Here is an 18,762-nt window from a genome sequence, read left to right as displayed (position 1 = left end):
GTCCTGCATTCACCTCGTGCTATTGTGCCCCAGAAATCTTCAACTGTGGCACCGAGACGATATTTACACCTTTGCCTGTACTTGCATCACAGTGAGCCATCATAATCCGCGAACATGGCATCTTTGCACTTGACTGAAACTTAAGCAGATACTATTCGATGAAAGTCCCTTAAGGAGGCCGAGCTCCTCGATGCATTGAGAGTCGGTCGACTGCCTTGGGACTGGAAGCAATCCTTGCCTGTGGAGAATATACTATCTGGTTACTGCGCGGTTTCTCTTGATGCACAACCAACAATACGCGGTCGTTCATGGATGGCTGTGCTGAGCCAGACTCATCTTCGATCCTTGAGAAGTCTGACCCTGGAACAAGCCGCCACCACTCACTGATAGCTCAGTGCACTATCCTTTACACCAGATGGAGTCCAAAGTGAAGAAATTTCACGTTGCCCCGCGGGACTTACTCCGTGATATCCAAATGAGGTAAACCAGGTGACTGGACAAATGACATAAAATGGACAAGCCTGGTATCGAACCCAGGACCTCTAGCGTGCATCCATACACTACTCGCCCATTATGCCAGGGAGGTTACTCCATCCCTGATGGTGGGAGGTTACTCCTGTTGGAGAATATAATATGTTCCCAATAGTATAGAGTTTAACAGCCTATACCGGCATGGCTCAAGGGTGAGTAGTGTATGGATGCACGCTAGAGGTCCTGGGTTCGATACCAGGCTTGTCCATGATTTTATGTCCTTGCCATGTGACCTGGATTTGAAGCCATTTGAATTGGAGCTCTGGATAAGTCCAGTAGTTGCACCGGATACAATTTCGACAACTCCATCCCATATTCCAACACAAAGCCCATAACATCATTCAAGGAGATGGCCAACAAGGTTGATGCTGTAGGAGTGCATAACAGGTGTGCTCAATTTCATGGAACTGTATGCCACAAAAGCTGTGGGGCAGGAAGCGAAAGCATCCAAGTACCGAGAGAGAGATACAAGTCTCCATGCTGGACAAATGAGCCAGCGACCACCCTTCCCCATGGGAAGAATGGTAAACTTACCGTATTCCACACCCAAGCCAAGTGGCTCGGGAACACAACAACCTGCTCCCACCCAGGAAGTGCCCACCTCATCGAGCCCACAGCTTGACACCATAGCTCAGGCTATGTCATTGCATCTGACACAGCAATTGGATGTCCAGATGAACAACCTGGAGGAAAACCCTCCTCCAGGGCAATAACTCTACCCTTGAGGAAAGGGAAAGTGACACAGTAACACACCATTGAGGTGCCCATGAAAACACCTTCCTCCAACTTGAGGCCCTGCACACAATATTGTATGCAAGGAACCACAAGTAACAATTGCAGAAACTTCTCCACCCAAACCCACATCCACCACCACTTGTGTGTAAACACCATTTACACATGACTCCTGTCACGACCGACAAATCCCAGGGCTCTGTCAGTGGTGAACCAATGCCGATAGGCAAATCCGCTGACCCGAAACCCATCCTAACCAGCCCCCAACCCCATGTCTGGCCCCCCTGCCTTATTGCATGAGACTTGGCCAATAATCAGAACCTAGACCCTGCCGGTATTCCGACCTTACCTCCAGTTCCTGAGCCCTTGGCGCTCCCAGCATTCAGTCCCTCCAGTTCCTATGCCTGCCTTGTCTCCATCTGAACCACACTCATTGCTTCCCACTATGTGGTCACAGCCATGCCCCGCTTCCATGCATTCCGCACCCTCTGCCCACTCCGCACCCTCTGCCCATCTCTGCACCCTCTGGCCACTTCTGGTTGCCCTTGACACCTCTGGTCAGGTCAACACTCCCACTCCCCTCTGTACCTCTGTTGGCCTTCATGCTGTCCTTGTGTGACAGTGCTGACAGATCAACCTCTGTTCGCAGACTTGTGTCGGCACCACACCGACCCTGCTTATTTGCAGACTTGTATTGGTGCCGTGCGCTGACCTCCACTTTTGTCCTCTGGCCATTTTTGTCACTCGGCAACATAACATTCATTCCTTGCTGAGTGCCTATTATGTTCATCCCAATATTGGCATTTGATCTGTGTGCTATTGCACTTTCCTATTCATTCATTTAATCTGTCAATATTGGTACTTGATCCGCTTTGACTTTATTCATTCCTTGCCTCCCATTTCCCAGGTTCTCGTCCTTGGTTTAGTTTGACAAGTCCCTGCTCATTTCCGCACCGGACCAACCGGTCCCTCTTTTGATTTCTCTTACCTACTTATACCTTGTAAATACTTTCGGGGACCTCAGTCTGAAATCAACTAGAGTACCCCCCTGTCTGGTCTGAGTCCCTCCTTCTGCAAAGGGGGCTTCCCCCCCTCTGAGTCCGTGCTTGCAGAGTCCGCGCTCCTCCTACAGGTCCACTCCACCCGCAAGTCTTGTTTGAAGTCCGCTGTAAGTGTCAGTCTGTAAATATGGGATCTCCCCCAAATGTCAAGCTCAGGGCACAGCACTCCACCTGAGTCACTGAGGCCACGATCCCACTCTGCTAACCTTGAACAGCACTTCCAGATGCGCCGCATATTTCCGCCTGCATATCCATGCACATGCTCCAACAGACCTCTGCATCAACTCTGACCTCGACTCAGACAGAAACCCAAACCATCTTCCATCCATCTTCTGACAGTTTGTCTGACTCCGACAATAATCCAAGTCTCTGACAACTCCTCATGAAACAAGTGAGGAGGAATACCAAGGACATATAGTCCTTGGGTTGAAATTTATTTTTGAAAAAACTTCTTCTCTTGATCATTTTTCCCCTTCATGATACCCATGTATCACTGTTCACTTCAAAGTGATGGCCCCACACCCATTCATTCCCTCAATTTCTCTTGCCAACATGTACAAATCGTCCACTTTAAGGTGGCAATAATAAAACACTCATTGAAAATTTCAAACTCAAAGTAACTTCCTTTTTTTCTTTTTTATTCTCTTCATCATTAACTGTCATATCCATCCCTGGCCATCGACTTCCACTCCCTCCGATCCCTCCAGTCTACCTCCACTCCTTCACTAACCTCGGAGCTCCCGTATTCTGCAATCACCTCGGTACCCCTCGATGGTCTCCACCCCCTCCTTTCAATTTATTACCTACGCCTCCCTAAGTATGGAGCCCCGAAGGCTTCCGGACAGCTCTGATGTCCGCTAGCGCACTCCCGCCTCTGCTGGGCAATACACTCACTTGCCCTGCAAGCCCACCTTCGGGCCTATCCCTCCTTTCCGTTTCTGGGTTATCGCCTACCATTCCATTAACCCTGTAACCCGACTTGTCAGTAATATTCAATCAGCTAATGTCTAACCCCATTAGCTCCGCTCCACTTGGCTCTGCCATTTGCGGGCCTGCCCTCATTGTAACTATATATATACTCAACTTGTACATAGGTTACACCTCAGTAATAAAATCGACTAGAGTTTACCCCCTTCAGTTCTGGTTGCCAGTTTAGTAAGTTAGGGCATGGACGTGTTACTTGGCACAGCGCTCCTGGCATAAGTCGCTGAGGCCGAAGCCCTCCACCATGGAGACATTCCCTCGTCTCAACCTGGTCTCTGACATTAACCATGTATGCATCACAAGGGGGGAGAATGTCAGGGCAATAGCCCTGAACCCTGAGCCATATGTAATTATGAGGTACATATAGTCATGTGGGTAAGTGGTAACTTCCAGGCTATCTGCTGACACACACTGTAATATACACACCATCATATCACTTATGGCTCTATGTGCTGAGCAATCCACTGAGACCTCACACATGCACACAGCTGCAGCCATCCAGGTGCCTCCATGGGAGGTCCTGAGGGCATCCACTGTGGGTGCATGATGAGAATGCACCTGGGTCGACTGGTGCACCCAAGACTGGGTGCGTTGTAGGAGTGCATAACGGGTGTGCTCAATTTCATGGAACCATATGCAGCAAATATGTCAAATTGGGCTCCCACCCTTGTACATTATTAGGAAAAAGGAATCATAGGGGGAAGTAATTAGAAAGAAGAAAGAGGGTTTTTGTATGAACCGAAAGAGCCTTTCTGTGAAGGAATTGGTTGAGATTTGGTGGAGAAATCCAACCTGAGATATCCTCATGAGTGAAGTCCGTGCACTTGACCACGACCAAGGGAACAAGGTCAAAAGTTGACGGAAGAGGACAATATTGGGGTCATTAAATCCAGAGAAATGCCCAAAGACTCAGTGTTGAATTTCACCCTAATCGGTTCAGTGGTTGTGGAGATATTCTGATTATCAGGCATGACAGGAGTCACAGGATGATATGAACTATGTGGATGCTCATGTGTGAGCTAGTCTCAGTGAAATTCCAAGAGAATATGGGCTATTTAAATGATACAAATGCTAAAGAAGTCATTGGAGGAGTCTTGGAATTATGGCATAATATTTGGTCCAAGTTTCCCTGTGCATGGATAATCAAGATATGATTCTGCATCTGAGAATTCCCGTTCTCAGTCAAATCTCCACCAAATTTCACAAAATCGGTATTGTTAGAAAGCTATGGATGAGGAGAGTCGAATGGAATAAAGGGACGGAGGTTTGACGCAGTGTTTGGAGTGGTATGAGGAAGTTTGTGTTTTTCTTTTCATTTTCTTTTGTTGTTTGGAATCATCAGCAAAAGTCCGTTATGCTCCGGAGCATCAAGAGTGGCTGGAGCATGTGGGAGACAAAACAGCAGATTGGGCACTCCTGGAGCCAATAGTGTTCTCCTGGGAGGGGGTTCAGGAGCAGCTGGGAGTGGTGAGGAGTATGTAATGTGCCAGGAACAGTGGGAGGAAAATTTTGGTCTCTAAAAAGTTGAAAAAAAAAATTTAGGGAAAAATCAAAAAAAAAAAAATCAGGAACTATAGTGCCTTTAAAGTGCTTTCAGGACATATAATTATTTGCAAAATTGAGGAAGAAATGATGGAGAAAAATGGAAAATACTTTCGGAGACCCGAGAAATAATGAGAACTGAATTGATGGGAAAGTCTGAAAATTGAATAGGAAAGTGAGGGGAAGCCTTGTAAGCATTGTTATTTTCTGCTGTTCTGATTTTTCCTGATTCTTCTTGGTCTCACTCCCAGCTGCTCCTAGACCCTCCCAGGAGCTTTCAGGAGCTTCCAGGAGTATTGAGGAGCAGCTGGGAATGAGACCAAGAAGAATCGGGAAAAATCAGAACAGCAGAAAATAACAATGCTACAAGGCTTCCCCTCACTTTCCTATTCAATTTTCAGACTTTCCCATCAATTCAGTTCTTGGGTCTCCAAAAGTATTTTCCATTAGCTGCTCCTGGACCCTCCCAGGAGCTTCCAGGAGTATCCAGGAGTATCCAGTAGCAGCTGGGAGTGAGACCAAGAACAATCAGGAAAAATTAGAACAGCAGAAAATAACAATGCTACAAGGCTTCCCCTCACTTCCCTATTCAATTTTCAGACTTTCCCATCAATTCAGTTCTCATTCTTTCTTGGGTCTCCGAAAGTATTTTCCATTTTTCTCCATCATTTCTTCCTCAATTTTGCAAATAATTATATATCCTGAAAGCACTTCAAAGGCACTACAGTTCCTGAATTTTTTTGATTTTTTCCCTAATTATTTTTTTCAACTTTTTAGAAGTCCCTATTTTTCAAATTTTCCTCATTTCCCTCTATATCCCCCCTCATTCCCCCCTCATTCCCCCCCTCATTCCCCCCTCATTTCCCCCCTCATTCTCCCCCATTTCCCCCTCCCCCATATTCTGCCAGCCCGAAAGTGATTAAGTTGCCAGATTAATCATATATCAGGCCATAAATTTTGATTGTGTATTGGTGAGTCTCAGTGTCCTTGATATATAGTATAGTGTTTGATCTAAATGTTAAGCAGTGTCTTGTTGTGTTAGTCTTGTGGTAGGAGGTATTCATGGGGGATCTTCCCTCTTTTTTTCCTTTTCATTTTCAAATGCTCCAGGAGCTCCCAGAAGCTTCTCACCCCTATACACTTTGAAGCATTTAAATTGTATTTACTGGATATGTTTGTGCACAAAGCAATGCTCCAGGCCCTCCTGGGAGTGCCCTGGAGTACCTAGCCAACTCCGGAGGAAATGGGCTGTTCCTGGACCGGCCAATCTCCTCCTGATTCTCCCAGTGCTCTCGATACTCCGGAGCACTCAGGAGCATAACAATTTTTTGCTGATGATTTTATTCTAAGCCAACAGCAGCCAAACCTTACCACTGTTGTTGGTGGAGGCTTAGCTCAGCCAAACCCATATATTTTGGACTCTTTTCACAAGTTGTATGTTTGCTGTATGGGTATATGTATGTAGCGATTGAAACAGAATAGATGATTCCCCCTCTCCCTCCATTTTTGAAGTCTGTGTAATAAAGAGAAAGAACATGTAAGGAGTGGTGGCAATACTTGCCCCATCCTTCATCTTATATCTTTATTGTATATTTGTTGCATAATAAATATGTATAAACATTGTATATATGGAAGCGTGGGAATGTTGCAAGGGTGAATTGGCCTTTACTTCCCCGTTGAAAATACAGCCCATTATAGTGTATTCGACAGTCTGGAAGTGTGAGGCAAACATAATATCGTGCATATAGCGCAATTAAGTAAATAACTTACAGAACAGAAGTGAAGTAAAGGGAAGGGGATGGAGGAGTGGTAGAGAAAGAGAAGAAGAAGAAAGAAGAGAAGAGAAGGAGGAAAGAGGGGAAGGGGCACCAGGTTGTCAGGGAACGACTCCTGGGTCCCCATGACCCTCCCCTATGGCCCACAGCCTCAGGTCTGGCTAGCCCAATCCAGGGCACAATCCTACTGTGGGTCAGAGATGATATATAGAAGAGAGGCAAGTATATACAACTTGCCTACTGTCAGAGACCAGATCAAGATGAAGGGATGTCTCCATGGTGGAGGGCTTTGGCCTCAGCGACTTATGCCAGGAGCGCTGTGCCAAGTAACACGTCCGTGCCCTAACTTACTAACTGGCAACCAGAACTAAAGGGGGTCAACTCTAGTCGATTTTATTACTGAGGTGTAACCTATTTACAAGTCAAGTATATATAGTTACAGCGGGGGCAGGCCCATAAACGATGGGGCCAAGCGGAGCGGAGCTAACAGGGTTAAACATTAGCCGATTGAATATTACTGACAAGTCGGGTTACGTGGTTAGTGGAATGGTAGGTGATAACCCAGAAACGGAAAGGAGGGATAGGCCTGAAGGTGGGCTTGCAGGGCAAGTGAGTGTATTGCCCAGCAGAGGTGGGAGTGTGCTAGCAGACGTCGGAGCTGTCCGGAAGCCTTCGGGGCTCCATACTTAGGGAGGCATAGGTAATATATTGAAAAGAGGGGGTGGTGACCATCGAGGGATGTGGAGGTGATTTCAGAATACAGGGGCTCCGAGGTTAGTGAAGAAGGAGCGGAGATAGTCTGGAGGGATCGGAAGCGGTGGAAGTCAATGGCTGTGGATGGATATGACACCTACTGTGGGTCAGAGATGAGAAGGAAGTTAACTTCTCATCTTCCCACAGTGGCCACAATAGATCAAAAACTTCTGGAGATATCTGGAAGTCACATGAGACCTGAGACCTGAGGTCCAGGCCATCTGGCTGCACTGAGCGTCTGGCACAGGGCACATGTGGGAAGTGCAACAGCCAGGTGCGGGCATGGGTCCGGGTGCGAGTGCAGGTGTGGGTGCAGGTATGGGCTAGGTCAGGGTGTATGCCTTGACACAGGTGGAGCTGGGTCTGTGGAGCCAGGTGAGTGTCAGGGCCTGGCCTCGGATTCGGAGGCTCCCTGACCTCAACCCCCCATCCGACCTGTCCTCACACTATGTGGGGCATGAGATGTGTAGTAAAAGGGAAGAGAATATATACACTTGCCTGTGTGGGGCATGAGATGAGAAGAAGGGTGAAGGTCTCATCTCCCCACATGGTTGCTATATAAAGGAATGGGTCACATGCCCACAACTATACAGCTCCTAGAGTTGTGTAGTGTGACCCAGGGGGAACATCCAGGTGGCAGTGCCCAGTAAGCATGGGAACGTTCTGGGCAAGTTGCTTGCCCAGAATTGTGGCTGTGACCTGTGGGAACATTCTGGGCAAGCTGCTTGCTCAGAAAGTTCCCACACTATCCCATGCACACATGTGTACACAACACACAAAGGCAACAACAAGGCAACAATCAAAGAATAAAGGGAGTAAAGTAGGTGGGGAGTCCGGGGCACCCTAAGGCAGGGTGCTGAACCCTGACAGTGAGTGGGTGTGCCCTGACACTCATGAAGTGAAAGTGAAACGGTTTTTTGGAGCACTGTACCATTAAGTCTGCTATGACTCGGTCATTCGGAATTCAGACTGTGCATTACTGTGCATATGGCTACACTATGTCAGAACTGTGCGAGGTCTTGCTGATGATAGCCGTTGGCAACTGAATGTTGGCCGCTAAGGATATAGGTGTCCTACCCACAACCAAGCTTTAGCAAGGGTCAACCCCACTGATCTCGAGGCCAAGGCTACTTAGGTGAGCAGGCCAGGATTTCAGCTTCAACGACTCAGGGAGGAGCGTTGCACCCCGTTCTCAATGTGGTCCCAATACTTCAGAAGGCAGAGGTCTTATGGGGAACAGAGGTAAGCTAGGGGGGAATTCTAGTTGATTTCAAACTGCAGTACAAGCAATAGTTACAAGCTGTATATAAGTGCTAGAGAACTGAATAGAAAGTAAGTCACCAGATCTCACAGAGATTGTGGGTGGAGAAAAGAAAGAGGAAAACAAACAAGCAGCACATGGTTAAGACAGCGAAGGTCAAACGTGACCTTCACCACGAGTTAACAAGGTGTGGCGAAACATGGAACAAAAGGTCGTGGCACTCTGCACTGCTAGGTTGTTCAACAACAATTAGGGAGGGGTCATTCAGTTGTGGCAGGAAGTGGTTAGATGGTGACGGGTGGTGTAGGGAACGTTCCAAGGATATCATCAACAACTAAAGAATGACCCTCACATGCATGGACGCTTGGCCCTTGTATGATAGCAAGCTGGAATGGGAGGAAAGAGTAATTGAAGGAGTTAATCAAGGTTGTGTGTATCACTCGGATTTGACACCATGTTGAAGGTCATGTGACAAGTTAAACACTTTAACTGGTGAGGTGACCACACATTTCAGCCTCAGTCTTGGCACAAGTTTCCCTGTGCACAGACATTCACCAGATGTTCCCATGGCTGCACATCAGTGGATCTTCATCAAAACTGGTATGAATGGAAAGCTGGGAATGAGGGGGATCCGATATTAAGGATGAGAAGACTTAGGCAAGATACATTACATTTTTATGACATTTTCTTTTTTGGACTGTTTATGTTAAAACATACTTTGAAGAACATTTCCTCACATTCTTACACTGTATGGATTATATGAACCTATGAACAACTACTTAGAAATATTTTCTAGACAGAACTATATGACACCCTGACTGAGTCATTTCTGATGGAGTCATTTCCAGCTGAGTCATTTTTGACCAAGTCACTTTGGTTGAGTCATAATATGGTTGAGTCATTTCTTGAAAATAGAAATGCACAGCCTGAAACCAATTCAGACTGAGTCATACACAGCCCCATCACATCTAACCAAGTCATTTTGGTTGAGTCATATCTGACTAAGTCATCTGGGCAAGTCATTAGCACTTTCTAGAACAAAAGCTTGTAAATACTCTATTGCATGTAAATAGTGCAAAGCATGGGAAAGAAAGGTTTTGAAAGGTATAAAAGGACCATGATTTCGCTCTCTTTGCAGCCCCTCAGAGAAGTAGGAAAATAGAGTAATATTTCTCTCAAGCACTTCTGGTTCTCACTCCAGTGCGAAAAAGTGATAAGACAGTTAAGATTGCCTCTGTTCAAAAGGCAACAACAGTAAGAGAAGTAAGAAAATAGAGTAATATTTCTCTCAAGCACTTCTGGTTCTCACTCCAGTGTGAAAAAGTGATAAGACAGTTAAGTTTGCCACTGTACAAAAGGCAACAACAGTGTGATAAGTGAGATAGGAGATTTATAGGCATCTAAGTAAGACACTTAGAAGCAGTTTGTTACTACTGAACAAAAAGTAACAGTGTGAAGGGAGAAAACAGTAGTATCTCTCCACACATAGGAGTAATCACTTCCTAAACTAAAAAGTGGTAAAATTAGGTGAATTCTGACTGAGAGCTGAACAGACTGTCAGGGACAGCTCCAAAAGCAGCGAGGTCCCAGCGCGAGGGACTCGATGGGACAGATGTTGGCTATGCGTAGTGGTGGTCCTGTTGTGGGGTGAGTGTCCCCAACCACTTAGTCTGAAGTGGGAAGTTGAGAAGAAGGCTGCTTCTTCTGTTCCCACCCCAGGCACTATTATATACATGCGGTTGGGGTCACATGGGAGGAGCCACGTCATCTCCGCACACAGCTGCACTCCCCTGGGTATCTCTGCGGGAGATCCCAGAGGTGTGCCACTCTGTGAGCAGCGCATGGCAGGTGCGGCAATCAGGGGAGCAGGGTTAGGTAGTGATACATAGAGAAGGGGAAGTCGACCATGGAATGGAAATAGAAAGAAAGAAGGAAAGGGGAGAGAAGAAACAGGGAGTGATAGCGGGGGAGCAGAGTAGGGTGGTGTGGCATGGGGTCAGGTGGGGTGTGCCCTGACACAGACCAGAGTCGGCTCAGATAGACAGAATTATTTGAACAGCTCCACAGGGTGTTTGATTGTTTGATTTTTCTATAGCACACTAAACTGTTGAAAAAGCAACCAAAACACTAACACAGCACCGTACTCAGCAGGTACACTCCCCCACAACCAGGAACAGGGAAAACTGCACTCTGGGATCTGCTCCTTCAGCGGCAAGCAGAGTGTGTGGGGAGAGTTTGGGCATGGGAAAAGGTCAGGGAGGAGGTCGTCTGACTCCAGGGAATGCTGGGTTGTGACAGTATCCCCCTCTTAGGACTGAACCCTTGAAGTTCCAGGGAACTGGTGTGGGAATCGGTCCGGCTGAGCCCGAAATTTTGGTTCCACCAACATGGTGATGAAACTTACCACCACAACATTCTGATCTTCTATCCTCATGGCTCCCAAGAAAAATCCAGCAGATATAAGGATGTGGAGCAAGGAGGACATCGTCGATCAGTCCGATCACAATGTAAAGCTGATGGAACAGAAGCAAGTGGAGAGGTTGTGGCATTGCAGGGCTGAGATTGCATGTCATGAGGTCCAACAACAAGAGGAGGTGGCCAGGGCTAGAGCTGAGGCTGTGCACCTTGCTGCTGAGGAGGAGAGGTGATCAAAGGTGTCAGATGTGGTCACAGGCAAGGTGAGTACCCCAATCAGTGTGATCTTTGCCAGGAACCTTTACTGATCATCCTGATCAAAGTGTCCTGCTGCTACATCGGTGGTGGGGGAAGGGCTACCACCCTGTGAGCATTGTGTGAAGAGAGGTGTGGGGTGCGTTAAAGGCAACAGTGACTGTGGCATCTGCACTGCATGTCAGAAGTCCAGGCATACATGGGGCAGGATGCCTCAAGCTATGAAGTGACCCCATATCAAGGCACTGAAAGGAGAGGGGTCAACAATGGATGTGGACGATGTGAAAATGGAGGAGGATGAGGTGGTCAATGACAAGGACAGGCAAGGACAGGATTTATGAGGTGCTTCATGACATCCATCAAGTGATCTCTGGTCTAACCACCGTGGCAGGACAACTGTTGGAACATGTCTGTGACACTGAGGAGAGGCAATTGATGGAGGCAAGGGCAAGGTGTGAGGCAAGGGAAGTGGGGGAGAGGGAGGCGAGCATGACAGGGTCAAGAGTTGATCAGCCCACAACATTCACTTCCAACTCCTACTCCACTTTGTTCTTACATGATCCTTAAGTGCAATCCATCCATTCCATCCCATGTCTTAGGTGCATGTTGGTCCCAGCTTATCTGGGTATTGTGAGTGAAAGTCCGCAACGAGGTCTGAAGCGTGACCAAGTTCAGTTGCAGGGAGCCACTCAGTCTCTTCTGTCATCCCTTCGTAACCGTCCCAACATATGAGATACAACAGCTTGCAGCTTCACTGGTGATCGATTTTAGAGTCGAGGATCTTGGTGATCTCGTACTCAAGTCTGCTGTTGATTTTGATTGGCAGTGGTGGCAGCTGCATGTGGTTCGGGATGGAGTTGGGGACAGCGGGCTCAAGTTGGGAGACATGAAAGACTGGGCACACAGCCTTCATGGTGTCAGGGAGGTGGAGGGTACAAGAGTGAGAACCTGGCTGTGCAATGATCTCAAATGGCCCAAGGTTCTTATTGGTGAGCTTCACCAAAGGCCTAGTGGTGTGGAAGTACTTGGCCTTCATGAATGCGGAGCTTCCAATGTTGAACAGGGGAGCAGGTAGCTGTCAAGCATCTGCAGGGCCTTTATAGTGCTGCTGTGCATGGTTCATTTCCTCACAGAAATTGGTGGAGAGAGAGTCGAGATTGACTGAGTATTCCTGGGCTCGCACTGAAGTCAGATCTCGCTTGGGGTGTTGTCAGGGTCTGGCCCTCGTTCCGTGACAGGGCCAAGGAGATCCTCCTAGATGCTGGGGTGTCTAGTCCCAGTCCGAGATCCTCAAACTCACTGAGGGGGCTAGCCCCAGCCTTCACAGGAAATGAGTTGAGAAGAAGGGTAACCTTCTCAACCTCCTGTGAAGCCGCTACAAATGGGAGTTGGGAACTATACAGTTTTTGGCTCTTTGCCAACTTTCCATAATTGGCACCCCCCCGTGGGAAGATTCTGGGCGAGCTGCTCGCCCAGAAAGTTCCCACGGTCATGGCTGTGATGGTTTCTGGGTGAGTAACTTGCCCAGAACATTCCCACGGGTCTGTGTGCATGCGGGATTGTGGAACAGTGAAGGGAAAAATAGGAGAAAATGGGGGAAGGGTACCTGAGGGTGTGTGGGGTCAGGGGCTGTGCCCTGACAGGTGTATGGCAAGGTTCATGCTATGGAAATGGAGATTCCTATCGACCATGCACACAGGTAAGACATTTCCTTCCCTTCACTTTGTTCTTTGCCAAACCCCATGCCAAGCTTTCCCACTGGGTTTTGGTGCTGGCTGGGGGATTTGTTGATTTCCAAGGGACTTCCCTTGGCCATTACAACCTTTGTATTAGATAGACACAAGTCATATGACATGTATGGCAAATGGCAATATGTTTTTCCTTATTGAATACATAACCTACAAACCTTGTGTAACTGTCACACCATTGTGCCACCACTGTACACTCAACCTGTAACCCTGGAACCATGTCCACCTCCCTATTCATCCTTTCCATGACAAAACTGCAATGAGGAGGGCATTCCCATGCCCAACCTCCTGCTGCCTGCTCCCACCAGTCCACCGGGTGGTTGAGCAGTCACTCCCATCCATCCAATAGTCCCTTATCAGGAACTGTAGCCTATCCCACCTCCTTAGGAGAGGGATATGGTCCAGGCAGCTCCAGGATGCCTGGCCATGCACCCATGGGTCCTGCTTCCCACGGTCACCCACTACCGTGCACTGGTCCACCAGCCCACTTTCCCCAACAACTCCTGCTACTGGTATGCTCCCATGAGCACCAAGTCACCAATAGCCACCAACTAGGTGACTCCCAAAGGGAGTCCCAGTATCCCACACTGCTGGTACACTCCATTGAGTGCCAAGTCACCACTAGCCAACCATTCCCAGCACGCTACCAGCACGCTCCCAGGAGTGCCAAGTCCCCATTAGCAGACAGCCAGGTGGCTCCCTCAAGGAGCCCATGTTATACTCGCTACCGGTATGTTCCCAGGAGTGCCAAGTTACTGTTGGCCAACCCACAGGCTGTACTTCCAGACACTCATCCCATTCTGCTCTCCCTCTGATGGCTACACAGCCACCTCCATTAGTGAGCCAAACAGTTCAGGTGGTAACCTTTGTTAGCAAAGAACAGTGAAACACCGGTTGTAGCATTCAGCATGTTATTGTAGGTGAACTCAGCCAGAGGCAGGAGCTCAGACCAATTGCCCTGCTGGTAGTTACAATAGACATGCAGGTACTGCTCCAGTGTTTGGTTCATTTGTTCGGTCTGACCATTGCCTTCGGGATGGTAACCCAAGGTAAAGTGTAGGTGAATGTCCAGGGCCTTGCCAAGAGAGCGGAAGAAGTGGGAGATGAATTCTAAACCTCTATCGGAGGTTATGTGGGAGGGAACACTGTGCTTGGAGAAGACATGGAGGAGGAACAACTTCGCCAACTCTGGGGCTGTTATGGTATCAGTTGTTGGCACGAAGATGCACTGCTTTGATAGCCGATCGATGATAACCAAGATAGCCATGAAGCCGGAGGAGTTGGGAAGGTGCTCAATGAAATCCATTGATATGGAGTGCCATGGGCATTTGGGAATAGGTAGCTGTTTGAGCAAGCCATACAGCTTGTGTTGTGGAGCCTTAGCGCAGGCGCATGCTGTACAGGAGGACATGTAGTCCTTGATGAACATGTGAATGCCCAGCCAGGTGTACTGTAAGGCTTGTTAAGATGGTTGAGTTTGTGAGTGATCTCATGATAGTCAGTTATTGCCTCACACTCCCAGTCCGTTAAAGTATGCTGTATGAAGCTGTATTTATCAATGGGGGAGGGAAGCATTTACCCCCTCACATGTAGGTTAAATATATAGTATGTACATGTGATATTTGCAGCTTGGGACCGCATGGTAGAATGAAGGGTTTGGGAATAGAAGTGTCATGTCAGGTACAAACCCGATGCGATAAATAAAGAATGAATAGGGTAGGCTGCAAGTATGCTGTCAGAGACCAGGTTGAGATGAGGGAATGTCTCTGTGGTGGAGGGCTTTGGCCTCAGCGACTTATGCCAGGAGCATTGTGCCAAGTAACACATCCGTGCCCTAACTTTACTAAACTGGCAACCAGAACTGAAGGGGGTAAACTCTAGTCGATTTTATTACTGAGGTGTAACCTATGTACAAGTTGAGTATATATAGTTACAATGAGGGCAGGCCTGCAAATGGTGGAGCTGAGCTAATGGGGTTAGACATTAGCTGATTGAATATTACCGACGAGTTGGGTTACAGGTTTAACGGAATGGTAGGCATTAACCCAGAAATGGAAAGGAGGGATAGGCCTGAAGGTGGGCTTGCAGGGCAAGCAAGTGTATTGCCCAGCGGAGGCAGGAGTGCGCTAGCGGACGTCGGAGCTGTCTGGAAGCCTTCAGGGCTCCATACTTAGGGAGGCATAGGTAATAAATTGAAAGGAGGGGGTGGTGACCATCGAGGGGTACCGAGGGGATTGCGGAATACAGGAGCTCCGAGGTTAGTGAAGAGGGAGTGGAGGTAGACCGGAGGGATCAGAGGGAGTGGAAGTCGATGGCCAGGGATGGATATGACATATGCGGCCTATCTCCCTTACACCCTCCCTTGTGATATTAATATCACACAGGCAGGTATAACAAGAAGTTGTCAAGAAATAGATATAAGGCAGGGAATGGTGATTAAGCCATTCCCCTCAAAATTTTACAAGAATTCTGTTAGGCCTTGATGAAACTGTTACTATGACAGTTTCAGGATTAAGTGAAAGTAGAGGCTGTTAGGCCTCCACAGCTCCATTGTTTCGATGGATCCAGAAATTAATACAAGGTAGAGGCTGTTAGGCCTCCACGGGTCTGTTGTTTCGACAGACCAAAGAAAAGATATATAAAGTAGAGGCCATTAGGCCTCCACCAACCCACTGTTTCAGCAGATCAGAGAAAATAAGGAAGTGAAGGCCATCAAGCCTTCACACAACCATTGTTATGATGGTTCAGAGAATGGGGTGGAGAACATAGTAAAGCAAAGGCTGTTAGGCCTTTGCAGCACCATTGTTACAACGGTCCCAGAGCAGAAAACAAAACAAAACAAAATGATGGATGAGGCCGTTAGGCCTCAGCGGTACAAATGACACACCAGAGCAGATGATAGAACAGGGGGGTGATTAACCCCTCCATGTTAAATGAGGCACATATACCTCAACGAAGAGAAGGTGATTAAACCTTCTTGGAGGAAGGGTCAGCAGCAGCCAATATGGCAGCACTAGAAAGGTCTGAAGGGCCAGCAACAGTGGCCTTGGTCTCAGACCGGATCGCAGCAGGGAAACGACATTCAGGAAGAGGAACAGCCTCGTCAACTGACCCTGTAGTCACCCCGCCATCACTCTTCATATCCTCATCCTCGTTGGGGATAGGTGGTGGGTAGATGGCCATAGTTACCATCCATTAGTTGAGAGAGAGAAACCCACGTCTTTTGTGGAGGCACAGGTGGAGCTGGTTCAGGCACGAAGTGCCCTGACCACAATGGAGGGGGAGGTGGCATGGGGTAGTCGCCCACATGCAATTTCGAGAATTTGAAGGCAGTCATATTGGCCACCCTACGGGCCCTTGCCTTGTTGGAAGGATGATGCCTCCACAACAACAGCAGGATGTACTTCATCCCTGCCTTGTTGAGAATTTTGGGAGTCCTTTGGACGTACCCATACCTCTTGTTGAAGTCATCCACAGAAGGATTCCTTGTGCCCTCGAATTTCAGCTTGAAGTAACGAGCATGAAGGTCATGAACATCACCCAGGGCATCATTGATAATGCCAGCTGTCCCAACCTGCTGATTGATCCATTTGAGGTTGACCAGGAATTTGAACCCATTCACTGTATTCAGGAATGGGAGTATGAAGTTGTCCCATCACCATTGACGATGGCCTATTTTGGTGGTGATGAGCCATCTCTGGCCACTAATGGTAACTCCATGTATGAAGTCGTTGGCATGGAAGGAACCTGGGATGGGTATGTTCCTCCACGTCCCAGGAGAAGGAGAGTGATTCTGGCTAGGTAGCCAGAACCACGAATATTTGAGTGGTAGAAGGGGGTGATGCAGTGCCCACTCTTTTCCCAACTTGGGATTGGATGTATTGGATTGGGCCCTATGGCCCACCGTTGGGTCAGCAATGGATACTTGAGGATGGGCCAGTTTGACTGGTCCAGGGTGTGGATGAGGGTTGTTGTCTACACAATGCACCCTCTCAATGGGGGCATTCTGGGTACGTGTTTCTGTGTAAGGGATTTTTTGAGGGCATGATGCCTTGTCTTCCTTGCAACCTTTTTCATATGCCTTGAGGTCCCTTTCCAGTGAGTTGCACTTTCGTTGGAGGAAATCCCGGTGTAACAAGACCTCCTGCAACTTGCTGGTAAGACACTGGTTCTCAAGCTTGATGTTAAAGAGTTCCTCATGGAGCCCTATGTTTTCTTCTTGGATACGTCGAGTCCCTTCTTGAGACTGCGACAGTTCGTTGTAATGGGTCAATCACCTTGACTTGAGACAGAGAAGAGGGGGAGGGTTGTAGTGTGCACAGGTGTGGTTCGTGGGGCCAGGTTTTGGTCCTGGGGTGCTACCGGGTCTGCTAGAACCTCAACTAAACACTCACCTACATCTGTCTTGGATGTCAAGGCTGAGAGTTATGAGCAGAGGGATCTTAGACGTAAGCAACAAGCTCAAGGGGGGCGTTAGGGTCGTGGATGGCATCTTTGCCACTTGGATGTAACTCTTTCTTACCCCTTCACGGGTCTATTCAGTACTCACTTGTTATGTACAAGCTATTATCTATTTTGTATGAGTTGGAAATGGAATGAATGGAATGGGGGAATGTAAACGGGCCGTTAGGCAACCGTAAATAATGAATATCCAATTGGGAACAAAGAAACAATAAAAGAAATATGAATGAATGGGGAATATATGATAACAGGTCTGAAATGGGAATTGTGAAAGTTAACTCCGCAACACTTCGCCACAGCGCCCGCCGATCCTCCCGTCAGCAACCTCCTCGTCTCCAGCTTTCCAACGAGCCCTTATTCACCCCATTTGGTGCAGTAGTTCTTGAGATGTGGCCATTGACAGGTGCTGTCAAGACCATGTGAGACCCTACACCATGCTGAACCATCTGAATATGGGGTTGCCATTCTGGGAAATGCTCTGTGGGTGAATAAGGAAGGTAGAGCATCACCAATGGGTGGAAAAACGGCTGGGTTGTATGTGTGGGTATGGAGATCTGGAGAGGGGGTGAAATTGGCAGCGTGGTTGGGTGTGGGAATTTGGCTTGGGACTGTCGGGAATGATGGGGAAAATATGGAAAAATAAGGAGTGAGTGTATGGAGTGTTGGATAGTGATAGAATGAGCATCGGGAGCATCAGCGGATGTGTAGTGTGTGTTGGTGGGTAAATTCCGCAGAATCTGACTTTTTACTGTGCATGGAGTTGTCCCCACAACATTGTCGTCAAGATGTCGAACACGGGTGTTTGCATCTGTAAGGAGTTCAGTCAGGAAGGACCCTGACATTGTAGCATGTGGCTGGTGAGCCGCTTCAGGAGTGGGTGCTCCATGAGGGAGGGAAGGGCAGTAACCCCAGAGATTGGGGTTAAAGTATGGCAATGGTGGCGCTTGTCCTGGTGCCATCGAGTCCACAAAAAATTGCGGGCCCATTGTCTGATGGTCAGACACAGTGTAAGCTGCAGTAGCTTGCACATCCATCACAGGGGAAGGATGCCCTGATACTGTTGGTATCGGGGTAGGATCAGGGATATTGGAGATGCTGGGGGCCTCAGCACCCGGTGTCAAAGTATTTTGAACATTGCCTAAAGTGGGACCTGTGGTCTCAGTGTCCATGGGGGTGGTGTTCAATCATGGACTTTGCCCATGGTCGTCATCAGGCAGCATTTCTCTCCCGAAGTTATCTTGCAC

General features: G+C 48.0%; 1 protein-coding gene across 1 annotated transcript; it reads left to right on the top strand.

Moving 5' to 3' along the window:
* Positions 1-16,364: 16,364 nt before the first annotated feature.
* Positions 16,365-17,218, top strand: EI90DRAFT_3018072 (uncharacterized protein; the record flags this gene model as incomplete). Its single annotated transcript, XM_039057182.1, has 3 exons — positions 16,365-16,813; positions 16,973-17,067; positions 17,157-17,218. 3 exons carry the CDS (start codon positions 16,365-16,367, stop codon positions 17,216-17,218), a joined length of 606 nt encoding a protein of 201 aa, XP_038913635.1.
* Positions 17,219-18,762: the final 1,544 nt, after the last annotated feature.

The sequence above is a fragment of the Cantharellus anzutake genome (genome assembly GCF_015039405.1).
Source record: "Cantharellus anzutake strain C23 chromosome Unknown EI90scaffold_40, whole genome shotgun sequence".
NCBI classification, from domain to species: domain Eukaryota; kingdom Fungi; phylum Basidiomycota; class Agaricomycetes; order Cantharellales; family Hydnaceae; genus Cantharellus; species Cantharellus anzutake.
Note: the sequence above shows the minus strand (reverse complement) of the source record. Positions and strands in the feature narration are given on the sequence as shown.